General features: G+C 35.3%; 1 protein-coding gene across 3 annotated transcripts in view; it reads left to right on the top strand.

Annotated features, from left to right (window-relative positions):
* Positions 1-25,603, top strand: part of Negr1 (neuronal growth regulator 1) — a 772,989-nt gene that overhangs the window by 476,113 nt on the left and 271,273 nt on the right. For all 3 annotated transcript variants that reach the window (XM_063258286.1, XM_013142948.3, XM_003478817.4), the window contains exon 4: positions 19,760-19,891. In XM_063258286.1, coding sequence (XP_063114356.1) covers positions 19,760-19,891 — 132 coding nt within the window. The remainder of the gene's footprint in view (positions 1-19,759; positions 19,892-25,603) is intronic.

The raw sequence follows: 25,603 nt of genomic DNA on the forward strand, positions 1-25,603 counted from the left end.
ACTATGGGTAAAGTATATTGTCAAAGGAAATAGTATATTCAATGAAAAATCAATTGACAAGTGGCTTGTCATCAGGTAAGAAGTTATTACTTTATTCTAAACATAACAACAGGCTATTAGACACTTCTTAATGACAGATGTCATGCCTGTTCCATCCTTTCTCCAGACAGAAGCCAGAGGGGTGTTTTAGAAACATAAGTCATAGTACCACTTCACTGATGTAAAATCTCCCAATAGCACCCCATTGTTCTTAGGAAAAAAATGCACCCTGGTGAAAACTCTATGTCTGCTGACTTCTGCTCTCCAACCTCACCCCACCTTTCTCTCCCCTTAAGGGACTTAATTCTGGTTCTCAATCAAGACGTCCTCATTCTGTCTTCTAGCTCTTGCATCAATTTCCCTTTGCCTGGGTCCTTCCCATGCTCTCCTGCATGACTTTGAAATTTCCACTTAAATTACATTTTATGGCCTCCGAGCCACACTTACACTGTGAGTAGACAAGCATTCTCTAGAACAGCACTTACGTTAGAGATTCTGTGCCAGGGAAACATGTCCCAGGGAATATTTCTAAATGCCTGAGATAGAGTGACTTCTGCTGATGTCTGGTCATGGCATTTGGTAGGTAGAAATTGAAGATGCCCTTGGCATCCTAAATATACAAGATAGCAAACACACACAAACACGCACAGGAGAATTATGTGGTTTAGAGTATCAGGAGTGCCAAGTTTTAGAAACCTTGTTCTGTTTTAATTCTAAGTCAAGCATGAATAGTTAACTGGTATTCTATTTTGCCTACCTTTTTTTTCTTTCATTTTTTTATACCAATGGAAGCAGAAGCATAAGGAATCTTGCTCAATTTTGTATTTTCAGCTCTTTAAATAAGGAGCAATGCAGAATTGGTAATATTGGTAAATATTTACTGAATGCTCAAATCCCATACATTTTTAGAAATATTATATGTGACTTGAGTATTTCTGCAGTGTGTATCAGTCATCAACAGAAAGCATATTTCCCTCGAAGTATGATTTGAGACTGAAGCACAGAGGGTTTACCTTTTAACGTGCTTTACCAGAACAGTGGCCTTTGTACTAGAATTTATAAGAGAGGAAAGTTGCAAGCATACATGTTTTGTCAGGGAAATTCCTTTCATGGTTTATAAAACAAATCTACTTTTGTAAACTCCTGGCAGGGTCAATGATTTGCATGTAAATGTGCAGACTCATTGCATTCCTTAATCCCCCCTCACGCTATAAATAAATACTTCAGCCAATCTGACTGCTTCCACCTGTTATGTTTGAAAGGATGTTGCAGTGCTGGCGGATGTTTTCTCCAGAGAAATCAGTACTGACCTCATTGTTCGTAGTAAAGGTAGTGATTTAACTGTTGATTTCCTGCGGTGGACGGACGAGTAAGGTGGAAGCAGAGGTTGTAAATAATGCTGCTTATGTTTAAGCAGATCATGAAAGAAACCTCAAGTTGAGAAGTCATCAAAGCATCTCTTCGGTAAACCCCATCAAAATCCTGGCTGCAGCTCATTTATTTTGAGTAACTCTCCTCCTTAATAGTTCCTTCTCTATGGCAAATTTGCCAAAGCCAGAAATCATGGGTGTTGAAATGCAGTCAAGTCATTTGCTCAGGCTCACTGAGTGACATAGTTAGAACATGACTTTGGGCCTTCAGGGGAATCAGTACGAATAGCTTGACGTGTTTTTGTTCTTAGTTAAAACATTTTCCTTGTGTGCAAGAGTTTCCAAGGAAAAGATGCCCTCAACCTAAAGTATAGTTAATATGGCAGGAATTTTTGGCAGAGAAAAACACATAGTATGTGCATAAGAGAGCTGACTAAATTATGGTCAAATTCTAGAAGGGCCAAAAATTCTGTGGTCATTCTTAGGTGACCACAGTCCCTTATTCACTGATCTTCTCCTCTTCAATTTAACAATGAAATGAACATTTGTGCCGTGTTAATAAGCCGAGCCTTTTGAGTTCTCTGTTTCTAAACTGCTGACTCTAGCAAGTGGAAAATCCTTCCTAAACCTCATATATCGTCATGTTGATTCGCACTGAGGAACGGTGAACCCAAATGATCCTTTTGCAGAAACTGAAGGTTTAATGTGTTAGGGCAAAAACATAAAGTGCTTTCAAACTCTTTCCCCAGAGAATGGCACAATTTTATTTCCTAAAACTGTTTTTCCTGACACCTTATAACTCAAACCCTTAGTTTATCCGTTTTCCCAACATCAACCTGAAATATGAAGAAAGTAGTACTGGTTTTCTTTATAACAGAAAATCTTCAGGATTTTTTTCGCCTTTGGTTGTGGCTGAAGTTTTGTAAGACAGATCAAGAGATTGGTAACATGAGCAAACTTTGAAGCATATAGAAAGGGCCAACTAGGTTACTGGGAAGAGAATGGTATTTTACAGAAAAAATTTGAATATATTAAGTGACTGGCTCTTATAGGCTCTGTGATTCCCTGAATTCTATTTGAAGATAAATGGCGAATACTTGAACTATGGAAAAAAATTAAGTAAAAAGTCAATCACTGTTGAAAAATAAAACCAAGAGTCTAAGACAATCTGCAGATTTCAAGTGTTTCACATAAAGCTCATGTCCAGTAGCCCACAAGCTCTGCATCCCTGATTCCTATGTCATGTATATTAGTTTTCTAAGGATGCCATAACAGAGCAACATTAGACACAGAAACGTATTTTCCGAGGTCTGAATGATCAGTGTTCAAAACCAAGATGCCGGCAGGGTCACTTCACTCTGAGTTTGCAAGGTAGGCAATGCATCAGTTCCCTTTCCTTGGTTCTAGATGACTTTCTCCTCTCTGTGTCTTTACATCAACTTTCCAAATTTCCTCTTCTTATGAGGACTAAGGCATAGACTAATAATTTAATTTCCTCATCAAAGACTATCTACACACATCCTGAGGTAGCGGGGATTAGCACATCAACTTAGAAATATTTCAAATGACACAATTTTGCCTAAGGATAGTCCCTAAAGCAGAACTAGTAGAGGAGCATTTATGGAAGGATTCTATTTCCTTTTGGAATCACAGTACTATTAGATTGTAAGTGCACCTTAAAAATACTGAAATTAGAAATTCTACTTGTCCCAACGATTCCTCTTCCAGGAACCTTCCTCAAAAACACATCATGTTAGAATGAGATTTGCACACCCATGTTTATAGCAGCACAATTCATAATAGCATAATAGTGGAGGCAGCCTATATGTCCATCACGAGCTGAACGGATAAATCACATATGGTGTCTCTGTACCATGGAGTGCTACTTTGCCATATGGGAGGTTAAACTGGATTTTTTTGTAGGAAATGGGTGCACCTTGAGACTAAGAGTTTTAAGTGAAATAGTGAGGTACACAAGCTTAAATATCACATGGTTTTCCTTATGTGAGAAACCCAAAGTAAAAAGTTAAATAAAGAGAGCTTTGAGATAGGTAATAAGAAGTAGAAATATAAATCCTTCTCAGATAGGAAAAGGGTACAAAGATGAAGGGAAAGAAGAGAGAGGGGTGGGATGGGAAATAAAAAGTAAGTAATCAGTGTTTGTTATCTATGAATACCAACTCCATACAACGAACAAAAGCATCACGTATCACACACAGACTAATAAAATAAAGTTTAAAAATTACTATTAGATTAAGCTGCTTATATGGAAATGATGGGAAATTTATCAACACCCAGAAGAGAGATGGCACATAATTAGGATTAGCTTTGCATGTCAGGCCCGCTGGTCCCACAACAGCAAAGGGATGTCTGTGACTCATGCTTACATAACAAAAGGAATGGCAGAGACCAAACAGTTCCTAACTTGGAGATTCAAGCAGAAGGAACAAAAGTGTCAAAAGATATACAATGCTCTAACAGTGTTTTTCAGGTATAGAGGAAACATAGACAATATTTTTTTGATACGTAGGTGAACCTTGTGTAACTAGAACTATTTGTCATCTGGAGAATTTAGTTTTATTAGAGTACAGCATATGTAGATGAGCACATTCGGATAAGTTATAATATTTACAAATGGTGCATAATAGAGGTTTCACATGTTGCAGACCAATAACATATGGGCTTTTCAGAGAGACAGTAAATAATATGTTGCTAGTAATGGATTCAACCTGGTCACAGCAGAACCTAGTTGCGACAGCCACATAAACAGTAATGGCCTGTTCTGTTCATAATTTATTCCTGTTGAAGAAGGTGTGTGTTGGGTAAAGGGAGAGGAGGAGAAAATTGTTCTCTAGTATAATACACAATATATTATCTTCTTTCCTCTTTTTAGCACTTTAACATTTTAAAGGAAAACCAGGACTAAATTTGTCATTGAACATTCAATCATCAATTTTCCAAGGAAAAATGATTCTCAGACCACCAGATGAGGTAGAATGTAGAGAGCTAGAAAGTGGTCACAAAAATAAAAAATGTGGGATGGCAGGAGGGCTCTGTTAGTGATTTACACTGAGGTGCTGTGTTCCTTACCCGGTGGGAATAGGCAAATGTGTTTCTTCTTCTTTAAACTGTAAAATTGCTTTCTCTGTTTTGAAGGTTTTGGCTTACAAAATTGCATTGTTGTGAGATGTGACAACACAGTTTTTACTTGTTAAATACCATTGGACACTGAATATTGACTAGTAAATTCCACCGTATCTTATTAATAATCGTTACTAAGAATTTTTATTTTAATTTTTTGGGGATTTTGTGCAAGGCTTTATGCATCTTTCCATACTGATGAACATTAAGAACCCTGTAAGTTAAGTTCAGGTTCCTCCTTTATTGATGAGGAACCTGAAAGTAAAACACATTACTTAATGTGACATGAAACACAATGCTTCTAATATGAAGCCTTGATTCTCCTTTAGATTGTTGTTCTTAAATAACCGCTTTCATTTGTTTTCTGACAAAGTCACTCTTACAAACATATTTTGAGTTGACTCTTGATATGTATCTGCTTCCTGAAGACACCACATGGTTTTCAGAAATCTTCCTGTGATTAGTTCCTAAAATGCTACTGGGTGATCTCAAGGCTGTCATAATCATACAGTATGCCTATTGGGCATGAGATTTCTTCACTTTCTATATATTCAACAAATATTTCTGTTTATAAATAAAATGTAATCTAGAAACTTTATGATAGTAGCCAATAGGAAATGATCTATTTAATTTAAAGTAATTCTGTTCTAATAATTTAGTAATTTTCTGATTAGACTTGGCTTTGTATTCTTAATTAGGATGTTCTGATCTATCCACGTAGCATTTAATGATCCACAAAGCTCCAGTAAGTATAGAGATCTCAAGAGTAACTTTTCCTTGGCTTCAAAATTTCCCAGTGGCATAAAACCAAAAGGGACAGTAGTAATTTATAGGACCATCGATTATAATATAAAGAAACCCCAAATCACAGATGTAGAGCTTTCTGGAAACTAAAATTTGTAAATACTGTGTTCCACGAATTCTTAGCAAGGATTCATAACTGTGGACAGGAATCTTAACCATTGGCTGATACAGAGACAGCAGGGAATTGCATATGAAATTTCCTGCAACAATTCTCAATGAAGACTGATACAATGACTCCAAACCACTCTTGTCAAGGTTGGTTTTAAGAGATGCCAAAATAAGACGACCAAAGTAGACTGGCTTGGTCTGAAAATAAAATTCATGATAGCTAATGAAATAAATGAATTTCCTTCATGCAATTCTTTATGAATATTATTTTTCTACATTAATTTATGGTAAATATTAAGAATCAGAGAAATCAAGATTCTGTTATGTAAACAAATCATGTAGCACAGTGAATATTGTTCAAAGATGGTCCCAGGTAACACAATAGGATCTTACAAACCTTCTGTTGAATCCTGAGGCAACAGATAGCTGAGTGTAATTCACATCATGTCTATGGAACCTCTAAAACATGATAAACCAAGAATCCATTAGAATATCTGCTAGAGTTTCTTCCTCCTTGCAGGACTAAAAGGATTAATAAAGAAGATTTTGATATGAGTTCATGGGAAGGAGTTGTGTGTGTTCTACATGCTCATCAAGATTTGACACTGCAATTTTTAAAATATAGAACATGCTCATGGGAATAGTAGTTATCAATATGCTTTTATTTGTATTTGCTGAAGGTTATACATCACTCTTTGTTATGCACAATTATATGACTTAATAAATGCATAGTCATCTATCTGCTGCAACAATCAGTATACTGAATCATTTGTCATTCTAGGAAAATCTCACATTTTGTCCTACTCTTGTAAATGAGTCTCTCCTCTTCCAACATGTGGCAATACATGAACTGATGTATTCTTTAATTCAGTCATTTGGCTTTTTCAACATATCATACAAATGAGATGATAGGGCATAGACCCCCCTGGGGCTAGTTTCTTTCATTGAGTAAAATGTAATTGAGACTCATGTATTTTGTGTATGAATGAATACTTTTATTGGCAAAGGGTATTTTTGACAAATGGATATACCACAACTTCTTTATTGACTCACCAGTTGAAGCATATTTAGACCATTTTCAGATTTTAACAATTGTCAATAAAATTAATACAATTATTTCACACAGATTTTGTACATTTTTAATTTATTGAAGGATAAGATTGCTAAGTGACTTGGTAGATGGGTTTAATTTTATGAAAAATTCATTACTAGAGTGACTACTGTCTCATACTCTAGCAGTCAAAAAATCATAGTTACCCTTTTTAGTAGTTTTAGTCTTTGTTTAGCATTTCTGAAACACAGGCAGTGGAATTCAATTCTGTTCTAGTGTTTTATTTTCCTAAGGTATAATCAATCCAGCATCTTTTGATGAACTTACTCATCAGCTGAGTATCTTCTTCATACAATATCTGCTCAAGATTTTTCCTGTTTATTGAGCTGTATGTTTTCACTTGATAGAAGCCCTTTGCATAATAAGTGATTTACTAAAGTTTGCTTGCTTCACATGGCTGGAATTTTGATTCATTTATTTTTTAGTAGTTTGGTATTATAACATTTATTATAAGAACAACAAAGGACCAAAAAATTAAAATGCAAGCTATGTAAAATTTCAACCTAAACCCAAAATTATCTAATGTATTCATTCATTAACTAAAAATCCCAAAACATATAAGATGCTCAGTATAATAAAATATTGCAAAACAAATACCAATTTTCACTTATCAAAATTGTGGATTTTGTATTTTTATGCTTTTATCAATCAATAAAAATTCTTTGTGAATGTTATGTAACACACATTAAAAACAAAAAACACTTTAAATTTACATGCTTCTTATATGCAATAGGTTGGTTAAAATTCATGCAGAATATGAAACTATTAAAGTAATAAAGCATAGAAAAAAGTCAACTATACAATAAATACAAGTGATGCTGCTATCTACTCATGCAGAAAAATGACATAATACTCTGAGAAATATGTCTTAGAAGCTACATACTTTAATAAATAAATTCAATGAAGAATTACAGTACTGGAAGTACTGTACTGGAAACCAAGAAATTAGTGGGTTTCAAAAGCCATGCATTTTTTATTTGATCCAAAAATTTTCAAAGTTTTCAAAAGTTTGACCTGAGCCAATAATACAGTTTGCCTCCAAAATTTGAGAGGGTTATCTTCCTAGATCACCTGGGAATTGTGAAAACACATTGATTCTACATATGGTCAGAAAATACCTCCAAATGCCTATTTTTATAGTTTAAACCCTGAATATGCTAGGTCTCCTCCAGGTATTTAATTTAATTTAATTTAATTTAATTTAATTTAATTTAATTTAATTTAAAGATACTGTATTGATAAAGGCTTAGAAAGTGTAGGACATTCTGGCAGCATTTTAGGGATCTTAGGGCTTTAAGGAGAGCAAAACTACCAACACGGGAGATAGCTGCACATGGTGCAGCAAAATGTTAGGATGCGAAAAAGCTGGTGCTTTTACTGAGTTGTGTTGCAAGGCAACAGCCAATCAGCAGCAAGGTGAAGTGAATAATGCTCTCGGATTGGCTGCTTGCAAGCCTCCCACAAAAACACGTTTACCAAGGATATGTGAGTTTCCATAAAATTGCAGAAGTCACAGCAAAGAAGATTAATTAGATTCTAATGAAAATAGCACAAAAGCCTGAGGTTGGGAACTCTGAACAATGACTGTGTGGGGGTGTACTGTAGTCATAAATGCGACACATTTATTGTTTCATACATCTATTTTCTTCCCCATGAAATATCTTTAATAAACATTTAAAGTGTCCACGCATAACATACATGAAACTGAGTCAAATACTGGAATTGTTTTAACTATCACAGCAAGAGTTTGAGTGTCACAAGTTTATTCAGGCAATAGACACAACAAAAAGCAAAATATTGCGGAATGCATAGTAAATACATCAAAACAATTATTTGTAATGGAAAGATAGAACAGTAGCACATTAAACCAAAGCTAGCTGAGTACAAAGCGATGACTGTTGCATGGAAATCTACTGAAAATGGATCCGAGTGAGACAAAGTAAGGGAGAGGTCAGCACGACGGTGTCCACTGAGCTTCCTATGGACCTTGTCTGTAAAGGTGAGAAAGTGGGTAGGGAAGGAGGTGGCGAGCTGGATGACTCATCACTGCTTGAGATTGGCCATGTCTGGGACCAAACAGTTAATCATGATTTCCTTAAGTGTTTAGAGGTAGGTTTTGCACATCATTCTGTAAATTTGTGTTTTTCAAGAAAGTCGTGTGTGTAAATTTGCGGGAGTAATTAGTCCATAGTGCTTTGCTATAATATATACTAGGTCGTCATTCTCTTTTCCTAGAACTCTTGTGATGTCTTCCCTTTTATTTCTGATATTGTTAATTTGTGGTCTTTTGTGCTTAATCACTCAGGCTCACTCAGGCTCATCATGACTAGTTTCAGTGATCGTTAAGAGTCCAGGTTTTGGTTTCAGTTTTTCCGTATTGATGAGTAATTCTTTATAAATTTTACTACCTTCCAGTTTTGCATTGTTTCCCCAATTCAATTTACTTTAGCTTCTTTTTGCTCATTTTTCAGCTTCTTTGGATTAAAGGGTACAATACTGACATAGTACATTATTTTGTTTTTTGAGAATGGAGTCTTCCAGTTTGCATAACTTCAGACAAATTGTCTGCAATAATCCTTTCTTCTCCTCCCTAGTAAATAATTTTTATTTTATTTCTGGTTGCTTTGTAGATGTGCTTTTTCCCTCAGGTTTGATAATTTGATTATGAGGTTTTTTTAATTATATGTGTCTGTTTATCTTTCTTTGAGATTATTAGCTACATTGATTTAACATTGTACTGTATGTATCAAATCCTATATTTCTTCAAATATTGTTTTTGTCCCCTTTCTCCAGCCCCATATGGACTTCAATATTATTTTTATAAAATTTGTTCTTCAATGTCTAATCTTCTAATTTCTTCACATTAATATTTCATTGCATGTATCTTACATTCTTATGTCAAGCTTTTTCCCTAGTATACTTTGAAAATTTTTTCCTTCTCCTAAGATTCATGTTTTGTAAACACTTGAGCATAGTTATAATAAGCACATCTTGTGAAATCTTTGTCTGACAGTTACTTTATTCCTATCATTTAAAAGTTTCTATTTTGATTTTTCCTAGTTATTGTTCACAACTTTCTTGAATGTTTGATTTTTTATTGAATATACAATTTTATGCTGCTACATTATTGTTGTCTACATATTCTTGGGGTTTTTTGTTTTGTTTTTTGTTCTCATTGTTTTGGTACAGGATATTAAACTCACGAACTTTCACTTGCCAGGCAGGTGCTTATGCCACTGTGCTAAGTCCCTAGGCCCCTAAATATTCTTTTTTATTCCTTTAAATTGTGTTAAGCTTTTTCTCACAGATAGCTCTATCACTTAGACATTATTTTGGTGCAGTGACCCTATGTTTCAGATCTTAATAACATACCAAGCAGTTTTTACTCCAGCTTTTCATCAGCTTATATATTTAGAGCATAAGGTTTCTGGTGTCTCCATTAAATGCTATGATGATCATACTCTTGATCATCAGAGAATAATGTAGACACATTTTACTGTTATCTGAGCTTTTAAAATGTTCAGGTTGCAAATCCTTCAGTTGTTTGCTCCTTGACTTTGAGGTTTTCCCCTAGTGTTCAGTAAAGAAAGAAAATATCTGTTTGTGTAGGTTTTTGGTTGAGTATGTCCCTAATTTTTAAATCGCTGTATTATAGTTCTCAAATTTTTTGTTCTTATTGAATTCCAAGCTTTTGCAGCGCAACTCAGCAAGGCTGCTATACTATAGTTGAGATGCCCCAGAGCCTAAAGTCTGGAAATGTACTCTGAGTTGTAATGAGGGAGCCCATATTGCTTCCTTCTTCTTCATCAAGGATCATTCTTATTGCCCAGTGTCTGAAGTAACTTTTTAATATTTCACTCATTTCTCTAGAGGTTATCATAAGAAGAAAAATCTGATCATTGCTTCTAAATAAAACAAGGCTCACAATTCCAGATATATATATATATATATATATATATATATATATATATTGTATATTAACATTCATATCTATACTAAATATATAATATAAAAATATATATGTGCAATTCTAGATATAATATATATATCTAATATTATATGCAAAATAAACTATTTTTTTATTTATAGCATTCTAGTAACTTCTAGTTGCAATTTAAATTCATTATATGTGCCCTTTAGGGCTATGACCTCTACTTTTCGATTAAGACTCACTTGTACATCCTCTCGTCAATTTTGAGTATATTTCTTGAGATTGTGATGGTAAAATTATTGCAGCACAGTATCACATATTTCTGTACAAATATAGCATTTTTCAGAATTTAATGTATAACTGCACAATTTTTTTATATTTTCTGATAAATTGTAAGACTTTTGTAATGGTCTTACATTCTTTGTAAGGAATATGCTTATGCATATTCAAAAGTCAGAGGAAATTCATGGGTTTTTAACTTCTGTTGAATGACCGCTTGAATTTAAACTTGGAGGGCCAGCAGAAGGAGAAAACAAAGACTTAACTGTGAGGTCAGGATTTTTCTTCAGTGTGATTTGAAGGATTAAGGTGACTATGTGAATAAAAGAACCTTGGGATTTTATTTACTAGTTAATTTTACTTACTTCTGAATCTTTCATAATCTCAGTATATGAATTCTATGATTTCATTTACCCTATTACATCATCTTTTCATTAACCTTTCAAACTCAATTATTACTGTGTTTTAATAACACTTTGAGATTATATTATCTGACATATTTATGGTACTCTCATAAAAATTTTCTGTAATTTTCAAATATAATATCTTCACTGAATTCATTTTTATGAAACTCACTAAAATTATTCAGAGAAATCGATGATCTCAAGAACTTCATGAATTCCACCACAAACTTTCTCCATTTTTCTTAACATTTATAGACAAATAATAACTTGTATACACAAATAAAGGTACAAAGTGTGATGAAACATGTGTAGATAGAGTCATGATCACCAAGAATTTCTATGCCTTAATCACTGGATGATGTGACTGTTACCTTACCTAGTGAAAGCGACTTTTCAGAAGTGATTAATGTTAAGGACTAAATGTAAGAAAATGATTTTGAATTAGACAGATGGGCTGAATAGAATCACATTCATACTGAAAGTGAAAGAGGCCAACAGATGAATACACCAGAGAGATAAGGCTGGAAACAAGAGAGATTTAAAGTGTGGACAATTTGACCCAACATTTCCTGGGTTGGAAGATGGAGTCCTGGGAACACTAGGCAAGAAATGAAAGCAATCTTTAGAAACTCATAATGGATCTCAGCTGACAGCCACCAAATATAAAACAAAACAGTGAGGTCCTCAAGCACTAAAATGGTGAAAAATACAGTTCTCCCAGTATCCTGAATATGCAAGTAAGCGAGTCACCAGAAAGGAATACTTGTACTCTAACGTCGACTGTACTTCTGTGAGGTTCTGTATGAGTTGTATACAATTTCTACAACAGATTACCATAAACCTAGTGACTTCAAACAACATAAATGTATTATCATACATTTCTATGGGTCAGAACTTCACTACTGGTCTCATTAAATTAGAAATCAGTTACGGATGGGAGATGGTTGCTTCTGGAAGCCCCAAGAAACACCCTTGTCTTTCTGTGAGCTAGGGAACATTCCCAGGTTCCACCAGCCCCAAGTTTCCTTGGCTCAAGGCTTCCTTCCTTCATCTATAAATTCAACAATGGTTTTGAGACATTTTTAAATGTCCCACCCTTTTGATCTGTTCTTCTGCTTCTCCTCTACTTCTGTAAATTCATAATATTAGACAAGATCCTCCCAAAATATTTGCCTTTGCTCAAGATTCTTGGAATACTCAGATTTTCCATATTAACTAATTACTCACTTGGCAGGGGTGTAGCTGATGCATGGTGGGACGTTATTCTGGCTATCATAGACTTGGATTTCTGACCTAAGAAACTATGACATAATAAATCTGGGTGGTTTTAAACTAACAATTTGTGCTAATTTGTTATGGCAACCGTAGAAAACAAACACAAGCACCAATAGCATCTTTCAGATATTAAATTAGCGTAAAATTAATTTACTGGTTTTAAGCCAGTAGATTTGTAGTGATTTGTTATGGCAACCATAGAAAAATAACATAAGAATTTTTAGGGTAGGGAGAAGAGATCAAGGGAGGAGGTAGGGAGTTGGGAAATGGTTTAGAAAATATATATGTATAATTTACTACATATATAAATTATATATATATATATAAATTATAAATATATATAACATATATCCTCCTCAATAAATATAAATAAGTAAATATATATAAATTTCATGTATTGTTAGTAAAAAAATCAAACAGTATTTTTCATGGATTAAATTAACATCTGTCATATATTTACTAGTTTTATAAACAAGAGTTACATATTCATACCTTTAGTTAGTTCTTAAAGTGAGTGCTTTCATTACCACAATTCACAAATAAGAAAAGTGGTATTGGGTTTAAATCATAGAGTTCAAACACTAAGATTTTGGACTTAGGTCTAGGTTTTATATCAGTCAGTTTTTCATCAGCAAGATTTAATAAACAAACATTTTAGTCTTATTCTAAGACACCCTTCTTTATTAGTGGGTAATTGGTTCCAGGGCCATCTATGGATGCCAAGGTCTATAGCTGCTCAAATGCCTTATAAAAAAATGTTACAGTATTTGCATAAATTTAAAAATTAACATTAAAGTATTTATTTTGTGTTATACTGTGTCAGCAAGACAAAGGGTTATATTCTATTTTGTATGTAATATATGGTATATATATCAAATCACTATATAATATTCTGTATTATACTCTATCATTTATGAAAATATTCATAAATATACATTTTTATATAATGATATGTGATTATAAAAGCATAATAGAAAGTCTAATAGAAAAAGTCATGATAGAAATTTACCTATGCTCATCCTGAAGTACACTTTGATTTTCTGTTAATTATAATACCTAAAAAAAGGTAAATGTTACATAGTTTATTATTATCATGCTATTTAGAGAAAAACATCTGTACATTTTCAATACGAACACAAAGTTTTTCAGAACTTTTTCAGTTTGTAGTGCTTTGAATTTATGGCTTCAGAAAGGCAGATTGTCACGGAATTTAGGTCCTAAGTTCACTTAAGTTTTACTGAAGAATTGATTTATCAAAAAAAAAAGATATCTACAAGTAATAGAAGTGAAACAAGTTAAATACACTTAGTTATGATATAGTCAAGCATTAGTTTAAAAGGAAGGTTATCTTCTTTTTTCTAATGAATTGTCAATTATCTGGACTTTCTATTATGCTTTTTTAATTCATCTATTATTTATTATATACATATATGTATTTATAAAAATTTTAATAGATAATAGAGCATAATACAAGATTATTATCATATTGATTATGTAAACATACATTAGATAAAGAATAAAATATATCCTTTTACCTTGCTTATAATATAATAAAAATATGTGTTTTTAATGTTGCTATTAAGTAATGACAGCTATGCACATAAGACACTGGAGTAGAGCAAAACTTTTGTTTCTTGTAAAACTGTAATGTGCAGCAGCTTATCTGAGCAGAGTATGAATCAAAAAAGTTTCTCTGAGGAAATACTGTTCAAGCAGAGACCTGAAGGACGAGAACCCATTAGCTGAGAAAACTGGAAGTAAGGTGCATTGGACAACAGAAAGATCCACTGCACGAGGCGAGTGTGGTCATAATGATATTACCTCAGAGAGTGACCAGGAATGTCAGGTTGTCCTTAAGAATCAGGAACAAAGGACCCCAACTCAGGACAGAACTTAAGTCTGCTGAGGCACAGGACAGATGTTTTCACTGGTGTCTTACAATAATGTAAGGTCTGAACTGGTCGTGGCAATTAATACCTCTTCAGTGATTTCCTATTCTCACATCTAATTCTTATTAAGTATCATGTTAAGACAGAAGCCTGAATTCTTGCATGGAGTAACTTGTCAATTGGGAAGCACTGTTTATCTAAGCTGGTACCACCAACATGCCTAAGCCTGCACTTTCCAATACCTGCAAATGCAATTTTTTACATTCTTATTACGCACCACACATTTCAAGTATTTTATTTGCCGTAACTCAGTCTTTTCAAGAGCCATATAACAGTTTCTGTCATTACCCTCACAAGTTACAAATGATTAGGTGTCTTGTGTAATGTCACACAGTTCATAATTGACTAAACCAGAATTTGAGCCAAGGTAACCCATTTACCACTCATATCCCTACCCACACAGCATAGCATGCTGCATACAAGATATTTCCATGATCTGGGGTGTGCTGCTGGGCAGAAGCTGATAGGAGATAATTACTCTCATGAGCATAAATAAATAATTCCAAGTGTAGATTATAAATAGAATTGCAAGGTAATCTGGTAATGAATGGCTGTGATACCCTAACACTATATCTTTCTACATGGAGGTTATGATAAGGGTGAGTACTCTGTCTGAACACAGATTGTGGAAAATGATTGACAGAACTCTGGTAAGTAGCATGGAACATTGCATGTGTTTTTAAAGATCAGCAAGGCAGAGGCTTCCAAAATAGCTTTGAGATGCCCTTGCATATGAAATGGATAGGACACACTGATGGGTAGATGACTGAGGAAAAGGAGTCTGTCAATGTTTAGGTGAAGCTTTCTGGATTGAGCATCCAGGTCATGATGGAAATATTTGTGGTGTTTGAGAACACGAGAAGGCTGGCAGACGAGGCAGGCAAAGGCAGTGATACTGACTCTGTTAGCTTAGAGATTCTGTGAGTCTGCAAGTGGCACACTGGAAATATGTGTCTAAGATTTAAGATACCTATAGAGGCTAAATTGATCACTCAGGCACTTGTCAATACAGAGCTGGTAATGAAATATAAAGGAGTAAATAACATCCTCTGAAAGAGTGTACTGATTGAAGGTACATGTGTAAATATTGCATTCTCTCTGGTGTGTGAACCTGGAAGTGTAAATAAGAATCAAGACGTGTACTAGAAAATGCGAAACAGGTAGAAATTGTTAAAAAGGATAGGGGAACTGTGCGGGGAAGGAAGGAAGGAAAAGAAAAAATGAAAAAAGAAGGGAAAGTGCAAACAAAGCTTTGTAAATAAGGAGGGAAAGAGGGGTTGAAAAGAGGGGAGAGAAATTTGTAAAAAGAATCAACATATGTCACGTATAGGTACAAGTTCCCTGTGATGAACATGATCATTATGTGTATCTAATGGCACTAATAATCAGCACAGTATAAAAGAAGTTACAAGGGAGAAACAATTTCTAAGGAATATGAACATGTGATGGATTGTGTACAGTGAAAAGAAATTGAACAGAGAGATGAGAGGAAAACTAAGTAAGGAACAATGTCAGCAATTGAAGAAGGAAATTTTATTTGAAAATATTGTTCTGAAGTATATAAATTTTGATGTCACTACAAAAATATTTATATGCAACATAAGGAATTGTTCAAATGCCTTAGCAATCCTCAAAGCCCAAGGATTCATAATGTTGAGAGGTTGACATACAACTCTTTCTGTTCGGGTTCATATAAAAAGTCAGTCCCAAAGAGCTGTTTCAAAGCATAACTGCACCCTACATTTTAACATCCCTTTGAAGGAATTTTTTGTAAGGATGTCACCATATGGATGTCACTGAAAGGTGGTGAAATTTCTTTAGTTCTCTGTCTTTTGAGAAAGATCTATCTCAGCTTGGAAGAGACGATACACAAGAGAAAACTGCTTCTATTGTATTTAATGTTTTTGTTGGTCTGCTCTTTATGTTCTTAAAAAGGATCTCTGACCCAAACACCACCTATCGCTTTGGGATGTCAATAAAGATGACATCTCTTTCTAAAATTATTTTCCTTGACAGCTCTGAAAGAGAAGTGACGACTTCTTCAAATGTAAGCATTTGCCACATGTGTCCATATTAATTCATTTATCGTTTTATTTAATTATTCAATAAATACTTATAAAGTACATGATGTTTTATGCATTATGTGAGATCTAGAAGCACAAAATGAAACAAAAGAAATTGCAATGACATTGGTGGACAATAAAACCTGTGACCTGAAAGTGCTTATTATATATTAATGTGTTTATATCTCATTTATAACTGGCACCATGGGAGACAAAACACATATTAATGTCTAGACTTATAATAGATACACTTAGACAGTCCCTGCTCCTCAGAAACACACAGTCTCAGTTTGGGTGGTAGCCTTCCTGCGTTTGTTTCTTTGTACCCTTGAGCTTCCCTTCCATGTGGAAGGATAGATTGATTTCTATAGCATGTCTGAACTGAAATGGTCTATGCTGCCTTTCAATATCCCGTGGCAAATACTTTGCTGTAAACAGAAGCAGACAGAGGTCATTACTAACCAAGTTTCTAATGGCAGGATTGACTTCCTTGTGTATAGAACTAAGTGAAAGAGTTAATACTAAAGAAAAGCAGAGCACAGGCAAAAATCAAAGAGGCAGCTGAAAACACTGATAGACAACTAGGGAACTTCAGAATTCATATCCTAGATAAAGAAACTCTAAATTTAAAATCTGCAATTCAGTTCTGGTAGGAATAGAGGAATGATAAATTCAGGATGGAAACAGAGTTATTTGTGTAAAAACAATAGAAACACTTGCCAACCTTTAAGAAGAGCTGATGCAGGCTGCATGGAAGCAGATGGCCCTAACTGCCAGGACTCTGGTGGATAGAAAGAGGTTGACCATGGGTTTGAGATTTCTTTCTCTTCAGTATCTTTATGTTAATGATATACAATTGATATTGTTGGTAAAGTAATCCATTTGCCGGCTCTACAGCTCTTGGGTTATGGTTTATGCAATGAATAGCCACTTCCTGTAAATTCTTTTATTTGTAAATGCAGACTTCATTCTATATCAGGGTTGGATAAGAGTCCCAAATATATATTAGATAAACCACATGGTCAGCTTCAGGAACACTTGCTCACTGAGTATGAATGGTTCTCTTGGAGTTATCTCACATGAAGGCCTTGAATCTGGTGGCATTTTGTAGTACAGCTTCTTGAAGTCCTTAGGGGTTCCTAGTGTGCTATGAGGCAGGCTGGAGGCCAGAAATAAAATCACTTTTCTTCTTAATGTTTTGAGCTTATTGTTTCCTACTTTTCATTGTGTTTATTGATTCTTGCTAGATATATGACTGTGTTTATTCCTACTTTTTCATACTCTTGAAAACTGTTGTCCCTATCTCTGATAGATTGAGCATAAACAACCAGACATATACCCATGTCCTTCACATTTAATTATTTCCTTAAGGATTAAATAATACATACTTGGTTGTTCAAGTAGGTTATGCTACAAGCCTATTATCATAGGTATGCATTATTGAAATTGCATCAGTTCACAAAAACAGGAATGTGCAAGTAACCTTTTAATATTGAAAAATATATTAAATCCTAATAAATTCATTTTTATAGAATTTCACAGTAGTGTACCATGGCATTTGTGACTGTCTCATTGTGTGCTACCCAGAGAGATTATTTAATTCTGAGGTAGTGTTTTACTGCTTCCCATTCTTCACTTGATATTTAACATTCTTCTTAGTTTATAATTCAAGTTACACTCCAAAAAATTCTTAGATATGAACAAGAATCCAGTTCTCTATACTTAATAGTTTTTTTTTTTTTTGCAGGCATGTATAAAACTAGAGTATGTTTCTTACAGAGGTGAAACTAAGAGAAAAATGTAGAAAAATAGAAATTAAAGACTGTATTAATTTACTAAAGTCAAGCAAATAAAAGTGATGGGCTAGAAGAATGAGTTTAAAATTAGGTCTTCAGAGTTTGAGTAGTGGAAATAAATATTGTTTTGTGAGCTTACACCCAGATTACCGAAATAGTTATTAGCTGACTACAGTAGTGGGTTCACTCTCCTCTATCTACCACTTGAGATCGGCTACATAAGTAGAAATTAAAGTTTAATTTTATGTTATTTAAACATTCAAAGTTTTAGTTAGCAAACCCATGGTTGCCTGGAATCTTTAAATGGTAGACTGGCCACAGATAACATGTGGGTTCAGGAAATCCATGGGGGAAAAAATTAATTGGAAAGGATCTTAGGTTGGCAAAGCCAAGCGAAGCTTTAGCTTGGTTGATTCACTAAAATCAAATATTCTTATTAGCTTTGATTGTTACAACTTCTTGAAAAACTGTCAAGTGATGATACAAAGAACATCATCTTATAGAAAGAGATGAGGCAGTGAAGCCATTGTTTCCTTTGCAGTTTGCTTTGATACGCACTGAAATGAAATTTTCCCAGGCTGACATCAAGAGGGAGTAGGGTCCCTGGTTGGGAAATTCAGACAGGCACCACCTTGCACTGCATTTCTCTGATAATCAAAAATCCTTCCTTCTCAATGGCTTTGTGCTTTCAATTAAATAACAACTCCATTATTAAGGAACAGAATTTTTATTTAAAATCTCATTCACTGGGGATAACCCTTCATCTGTAATTATAACTTGATGCTTTTAATCTATCATCATTTTTAGTGAAACAATGTTTTCACTGGAATACTAAAAAAGCTAAGGTGAATTTTTTTAAAAAATAATTACATAACTCTGAAGTTTAAAAGTAATGAAGAATTTTCAAAAATTTTGTTGGATGGATTTATACAGCTCTTACAGTGTTACTTTCTTGGAAACAGAAGTATGGCAATGGTTTCTTAGATCTATATATTCTTATCAAGCCATCTGGTTCAAAAACGTGAGTGCAGATAGATTTCTCCAAAAGAAAAGTAACGTTTAGCTGGGTTAAGTGTCAAATTGCTGGCTCGCCTTGTATAAAAGTCAATATGTACCAAGTCATATTAGTGAATTTCATCTACCCTGGTAGAAGGTTGTTGAACTCAATTACAGAAATGTGCAGAACTCTATTTGATGTGTGAAGAGGTTAGAGGACCACAATCAATTAAAAGGAGCACATGTATATCCTGCTCTGGGGAAATGGTTGTTATAATATAACTTGTTCTGCTTCTGTTTTTTCGTCTTGGAGTTTTCCTGTGAACACACAAGAACAAAGACTTTAATAATTCCCCAGTTTCATCTGGAATTGTTTTGTCAGCAGTATCTAGTAAGAACTCACACGATTGTTGTTTTACTTGAATGAAGCCTCAGGCAGCTACAATTTAACATGCTGTTTCTTTCTTTTTTCTTCCTTTCTTTTTTGGGGTAGCAAAACCATTTGACAGTGGACAGTATTTGGACATCTACGCAATTACAAGGGACCAGGCTGGCGAATATGAATGCAGTGCAGAAAATGATGTGTCCTTTCCAGACGTGAAGAAAGTAAAAATCGTCGTCAACTGTAAGTCTGGGGTTATTTTCCAAGATCATTGGGAAGAAAAGCTTAAACAACACAAAACATATTGTGTGAAGCTGGTGATGCTGTTTTCTTAAGAGGTGGACAATTTCTAAATATCACCCACTGACAGTGACAGTGCGTGTGTGGTGAAATATTGACCAGGTTGTTTTGTGTAACACCAACCATCTCAACTAATGCCGCAGGCATTCAAGTTGATGTATAGACTGACAGGCTTCCAATCTCATTCTAGCCTCTGATGTTCCAAAGAATGGTGACACTGTGTCTACAGCAAGCATGGTTCCTCCTCAGTGGCTTTCACCTAGAAGACACCAAAACTAGGTTTAAGTGCTGAAGTCCCGATCAGGTCATTTAGAGAGACTTGGTCTCAAAAAGGAAACCTGTACTGTGACACTTGTTACTTGGATAGTTTAGTTCCACTTACTCTGGAAAAGACTGATAAGTTAAGAAAGAATTCCCTGTGCTCGCCATTATTAGGAAGTTTTGTTAGACGCCTACAGAGTCATTGGTGCAGCTGGTTTACACCATTTAGCTAAATGCCCCAAAGCACTGAAATGAACAGTATTTCATATTACTGTCTGAACAGCGATGACTGTCTTTACTTTTCAAAAATAACCCCATAGTCTTTCTTTAAAATATATTCTTATTAATTTTCTCAAGTAAAATTTCTCAAATACCTTTGGTATACCAGTACTTTATAAAAAAAAATGTATACAAGCTCCATCCTTCACTTTTTTATTCCATCTGCACATCTTTCCATATCTGATGCTTGGTAAAAATGTACACAAAGTTTTATACCACAGATTAGAAGAAATTGCCTCAAATACATCCAGGAATGTTAAAACTAATCAGTTATTTCACATTAATGAAAGTCTTTCAGTCTCCAGGGCCAAAAAATAACTTTCAAAACACTCCTAGCCGTTGAGCTCTCTGCCAGAGCAAATCGTTGTCATCAGCCCACATTTGTCAGTGACTAATCTGTTCCCCGAAGTTGAACTGTCTCTATTAGACTGAGCACATTTGCATGGTGCTAGATGAGGGAAGTATTTTTTAGGGCAGGGTTTCTTTGAGAGCTCTGCAGACCAGCATTAGTGGACTTGCTCAAGAAATCCACCACAAGTGGGAACTGCTGGGTCCACTCCACTCTGTTGAATCAGAATTGTTGGTGTACTTGGCTAGTGTTGCTGAATTTTGTCAAGTTTTTACTGATTCCCAGCAGTCTTTCTGCAGAGGGCTGTGGCTCATCCCTTTGGAACTTTCTCAAATAAGAGGCAACAAACACGAAAAAATCCCTGAGCAGTTTAGAGATAACCACATTTCAGTGAATATGTGTGTACGATTTTATTCCTGGGGCACTAGTAAGGAAGAAATAGAACAACTATGGAGTGTTATTTTTAGTACTGAGCCCTGAGAAATAAAGAAATAGATTCAAAGCTGCCCAGCCCGCCAGGCGCCTAGCCTAACTGTGCACACATCTCAAAACTCACAGGAGCGATACTGCTTTATAAGGGTGTCTCTAACAGGGGTGGCATTGTCTGGGCATTGCTGTCTGGCTTTCCACAGGCTCACATTCCATGTATATTCTCTACTTTCCTTGGGGTTTATAGATAACTGTTTCTATCCTCTGACTCTAGCTCATTGTCACCTCGCTTTTTATCTAATTCTCATTTTCCTGGACATGTGAGGACTTTAGACTGAGAAACATCTAAGTTAAGAGGCAGAAACCTGGAGAGAAACCAAGTAGAAAGGAAGACACATCAACCCACTTAAGTCACCATAGAAAGGGTCTGAGTAAAGAAGAGAATCTATCCCATAATCAAAAGGACAGAAGCAGGATAATGAGACGTCAAGAACTCTGAAGGACTTCAGATTTCATCAACGTCCACAGAGACAAGGACAAATGAAACTTGCTACTTATAGCACTATAATACCCAAGGGACTGTCATTTCTTTGCAGCTGTGCTCTGTGCCCCACTACCTACAGGATGAGCACTGGGTGACATCTACATACAGCAGATTATGCCCTGTCATCCTGCATTCAGGACATTTGGTTTCTTCTTAATGGTGGTTCAGAAAACCTGCCCTTTGCCACAGAAGGACAAATTGTCACCATGACTAGATTGGCCTGTACACATGTCTGCTCTGTCCTCCATGGGGAGACCTGCTTCCATCTGTCTTCCAAGGTTGAACAAAGTATTTGGGAGCAGAGGCTGCCAGTTCTTCAGCTCCCAAACTGAGCAGCTGCGTTAGAGATCCGCAAGGGGCTGAGCTCCCACACTGATGGGAGCAGAGAAATCAGAGGCAAATCCCATCCAATGAGGAGAAGACATGGATGGCTGTCTAGGTCCATCACAGGCCTCAAAATAGGGAGTGTAGAAGATGGTTAATCACTTTAACTTAAGTCAGTAAATAGGAAGAAAATCAGAAATATGGCATAAAAGCAAGGTAGGGAAGGATTTTCTGAATCATAACACAGACTATGTGTTTTTGACTTACTTCCATGTAGATAAAATACTGCTGCAGGTGTAATTATCTTCTCTCCCATTAAAAAGCAATGGACTCAGCAGCGTTTGGAAATGACTTTAAATAACCAGTTTTGTCCCCTTCCCCTCCCCCAGTCGTAGCTTTGTAGGTCATGTGTACGAACGTTCTCTGCAGAAGCTGTGTCACACTGATTGTGTTTCGCTGCAGTGATTGGGTTGAAAGTTCCCTATGCTGCTCCATGCTGAGGTTGCCTGTACACGGTTGTTATCTGAGATGTGTTGGTGTGTGAGTGTGTGTGCCCCCATTGGTGACAAAGTTCACAAAGTGTTAGATTTGCAAAACTGTCCCTTGAAAAACCAAAACTGGGGAGCTACCTGTGGATTTCACAGAGCTGATTTTCCAGAGGAAATTAGCCCAGCCAGCTGAATAAACTTTAGTTCATCAAAGCCCCGAATTGAGCCCAGCAGTCTATGTTGCCAGCAAAAAACTGCGGACCCCCTGAAAACGCCCAGAATCCCTGCAGGTGCTGCAGTGACGGGTTCAAGGTGGCCTCCCTTTCATTTTTCTTCATCAATATTGATTGTGCATATGGAATCGCAGTAGCTTTGTGAGTTATAATTTGCAGGGAAACTCTGTCCTTTTCCCCATATGGGACTCAAGATAAAAGGTAATAAATTTTCATAAGCTCTGATAGATTTAGTCATGTGCTAAGTCAGTTTGGGGAAAAGATGTGGGTTGCCTGCATGTAGGAAATATTTAATGTCTTACTGTTCATCTAATACATCTTCCACATTCAACACATATAGAAAACACACATAGTAAGTAACATCCTATTTGTCACAGACTTTATACCATTTTAACATTTATTTCTATTCAATTAATAGTTTGGTGAGATGATCAATAGATTTAACCTATTATGTATAGGTTGAGTTGTTTATTGAATGAATATTTTGAATTACAGAAAGCCTTACTATGAACAGAACAATGGTATGCTTCTAGGCCTCTCAACAATAATGTGACTCATTCTTTCTCAATAGGCTATGTAGTTTATTACTTGGCTTCTTTTTGTGTATATTTCTTTTATTCTTGTACATTTCTTATTAAATCAAAATATAAACTAAAGTAGTAAAAAGGAACCGTAGAGAACATATAGATTGGTATCATATGTAGAATTTGGGAGATTAAAATAAATACAGAGAGGGAAACAGAGAGAGGGAGAGGGAGAGGGGGAGGGAGAGGGGGAGGGGCAGAGAGAGAGAGAGAGAGAGACAGAGAGAGAGAGAGAGAAAGAGAGATTGGAGCAGTTTCTAAACCAGAGGAGGATAAGAAATTTAGATGTTGACAGATTCACCTTTCTGTTCACATTTGTGTTCAGTCATTGACTGTGGCCTATTGGATATTAGACCCATCACTTGTTTTTTAACAAAATCTAAGAGTGAATAAATTTTAGAAAGTGCAGAGATGTAACTAAGTGCAGGAACTGCTGAATGTCTGGATAGGAAAAAAGAGATCGATGTGTGACAAGTCCTCAGTGGGAACTGATTCTAGAAGCTACCACAGACGAGTCATGTATTATAGCTCAGGGGAGGAGAGCAGAATCCCGGACCTTAGAAGCCAGCAAGGGCTGGACCAAGCCCTTCCGGGAATGTTGTCTCCAGCAAAGGGGCGAGATGCTTGTATCCTGGGATGGACGAAGGCCTTTTATCTCTGCTCTGTGTGTACTGTACATGAGAGTGGCTGCTTCAGAATGTGGCACATAGAGCATCAATAACTTGCTTGCCAAAAGTTATGAACAAATAATTTACTCTCCCATAATTAACTGGCCTTGGAGATCTTGAAGAAACTTTACTTTTCCTCTCTGCAGCATAATTTCCATTTCTGAAAATTCAAGGCAATAATATGTCTCCTTATAAACATTTAATATGATAAATACAAAATTCCATCAACTTACATTTCTAAAATTGAAAAGATTTGTACATATACAAATAAAATGCAAAATATGAAGATTTATAAACATAAACTTTAAGCTTTATGAGACAATTTTATGAATTTTGCATAGCGTATATATTTGCAAATAAGTGATTTTTTTAAAAAAATATATAAATATAATCCTAATTTATCCTGTGATATAAACTCTATGAGGGAAAGTGTTTTATTGTTTCTTGAAAATTGACATGTTCCTTTCACTTGGAACTAAAAGATATCTAGAAGGTATTTATTGAATGAATGAATTGTTAAAGAAATTTCAGTCTTCTGGGTAAACTCATGCATCATCCTTCTAGGAACAAAAGAGGTGTCTTTTTAGTTCTTTTAATTTTTTTTATTTTATTTATATTTTTATTTTTAATTTTTTGGTACTGGGAATTGAACTCACAACCTAGTACTTCCCAAGCAGTATGCTTCTGAATTAAATCCCTGGGCCTATAATTTTTTTTTTTAACAAGACAATGACTGCATGGTATAGATGATTTGTTGCTTAATTTTCCTCAGCCCTTTGCATGTTTAATTTTGAAACAGGCTTTCACTAAGTTGCTTAGTTAGGCTCTGTCTGAACTTGTAAATCTCCTGCCTCAGCCTTCTGGCTTTCTGCGACCACAGGTGTGCAGCAGTCTGTCCATCCGGAGATAATTTGTCTGATGCCAAGTTTGCTGCTGAATTTTTCTGGTGGAGTCAATAAAGAAATCTTGACATTTGCATAGTGCTTTCTTTCAGAGAAAAGAAACACTGGTTTCTTTCTTTTTTTTTTTTTAACAGATAAGACAGGTTAGATACAGAGAGATTAATACGTTTAATAGCTTCCCTGCTTTTAAAGAACAAAAGAGCCATGAATTAAGAAAGCTATTATTCTCAAAAGAAGAAATACAAATTGCCAATAAGTATAGGAAAAAAAAATGTTCAACACCTTTACTGATTAGGAAAATGCAAATCAAATCTACTTAGAGATTCCATTTTCCCCCAGTCAGAATATCTATCATCCAGAGCACAAAAGCCTACAAATGCTCCTGAGGATGTGGGGCAAAAGCAGCCCTTCTGGATCACTGGTGGAAATGTAAATTAGCAGAAGCCCCATGAAAATCAGCATAGCAGTGTCTCAAAGAAAAAATAATAATAGAGCCACCACTTGGTCCAGCTATATCACTCCTTGAATGCACCCAAAGAAATTACAGACATCACACTCCAAGGATACCTGTATTCTCTGGTTTATGATACCACA

This window comes from Cavia porcellus, unplaced genomic scaffold, assembly GCF_034190915.1.
Source record: "Cavia porcellus strain 051 isolate PalLab524CR breed Dunkin Hartley unplaced genomic scaffold, mCavPor4.1 scaffold_1, whole genome shotgun sequence".
NCBI lineage: Eukaryota > Metazoa > Chordata > Mammalia > Rodentia > Caviidae > Cavia > Cavia porcellus.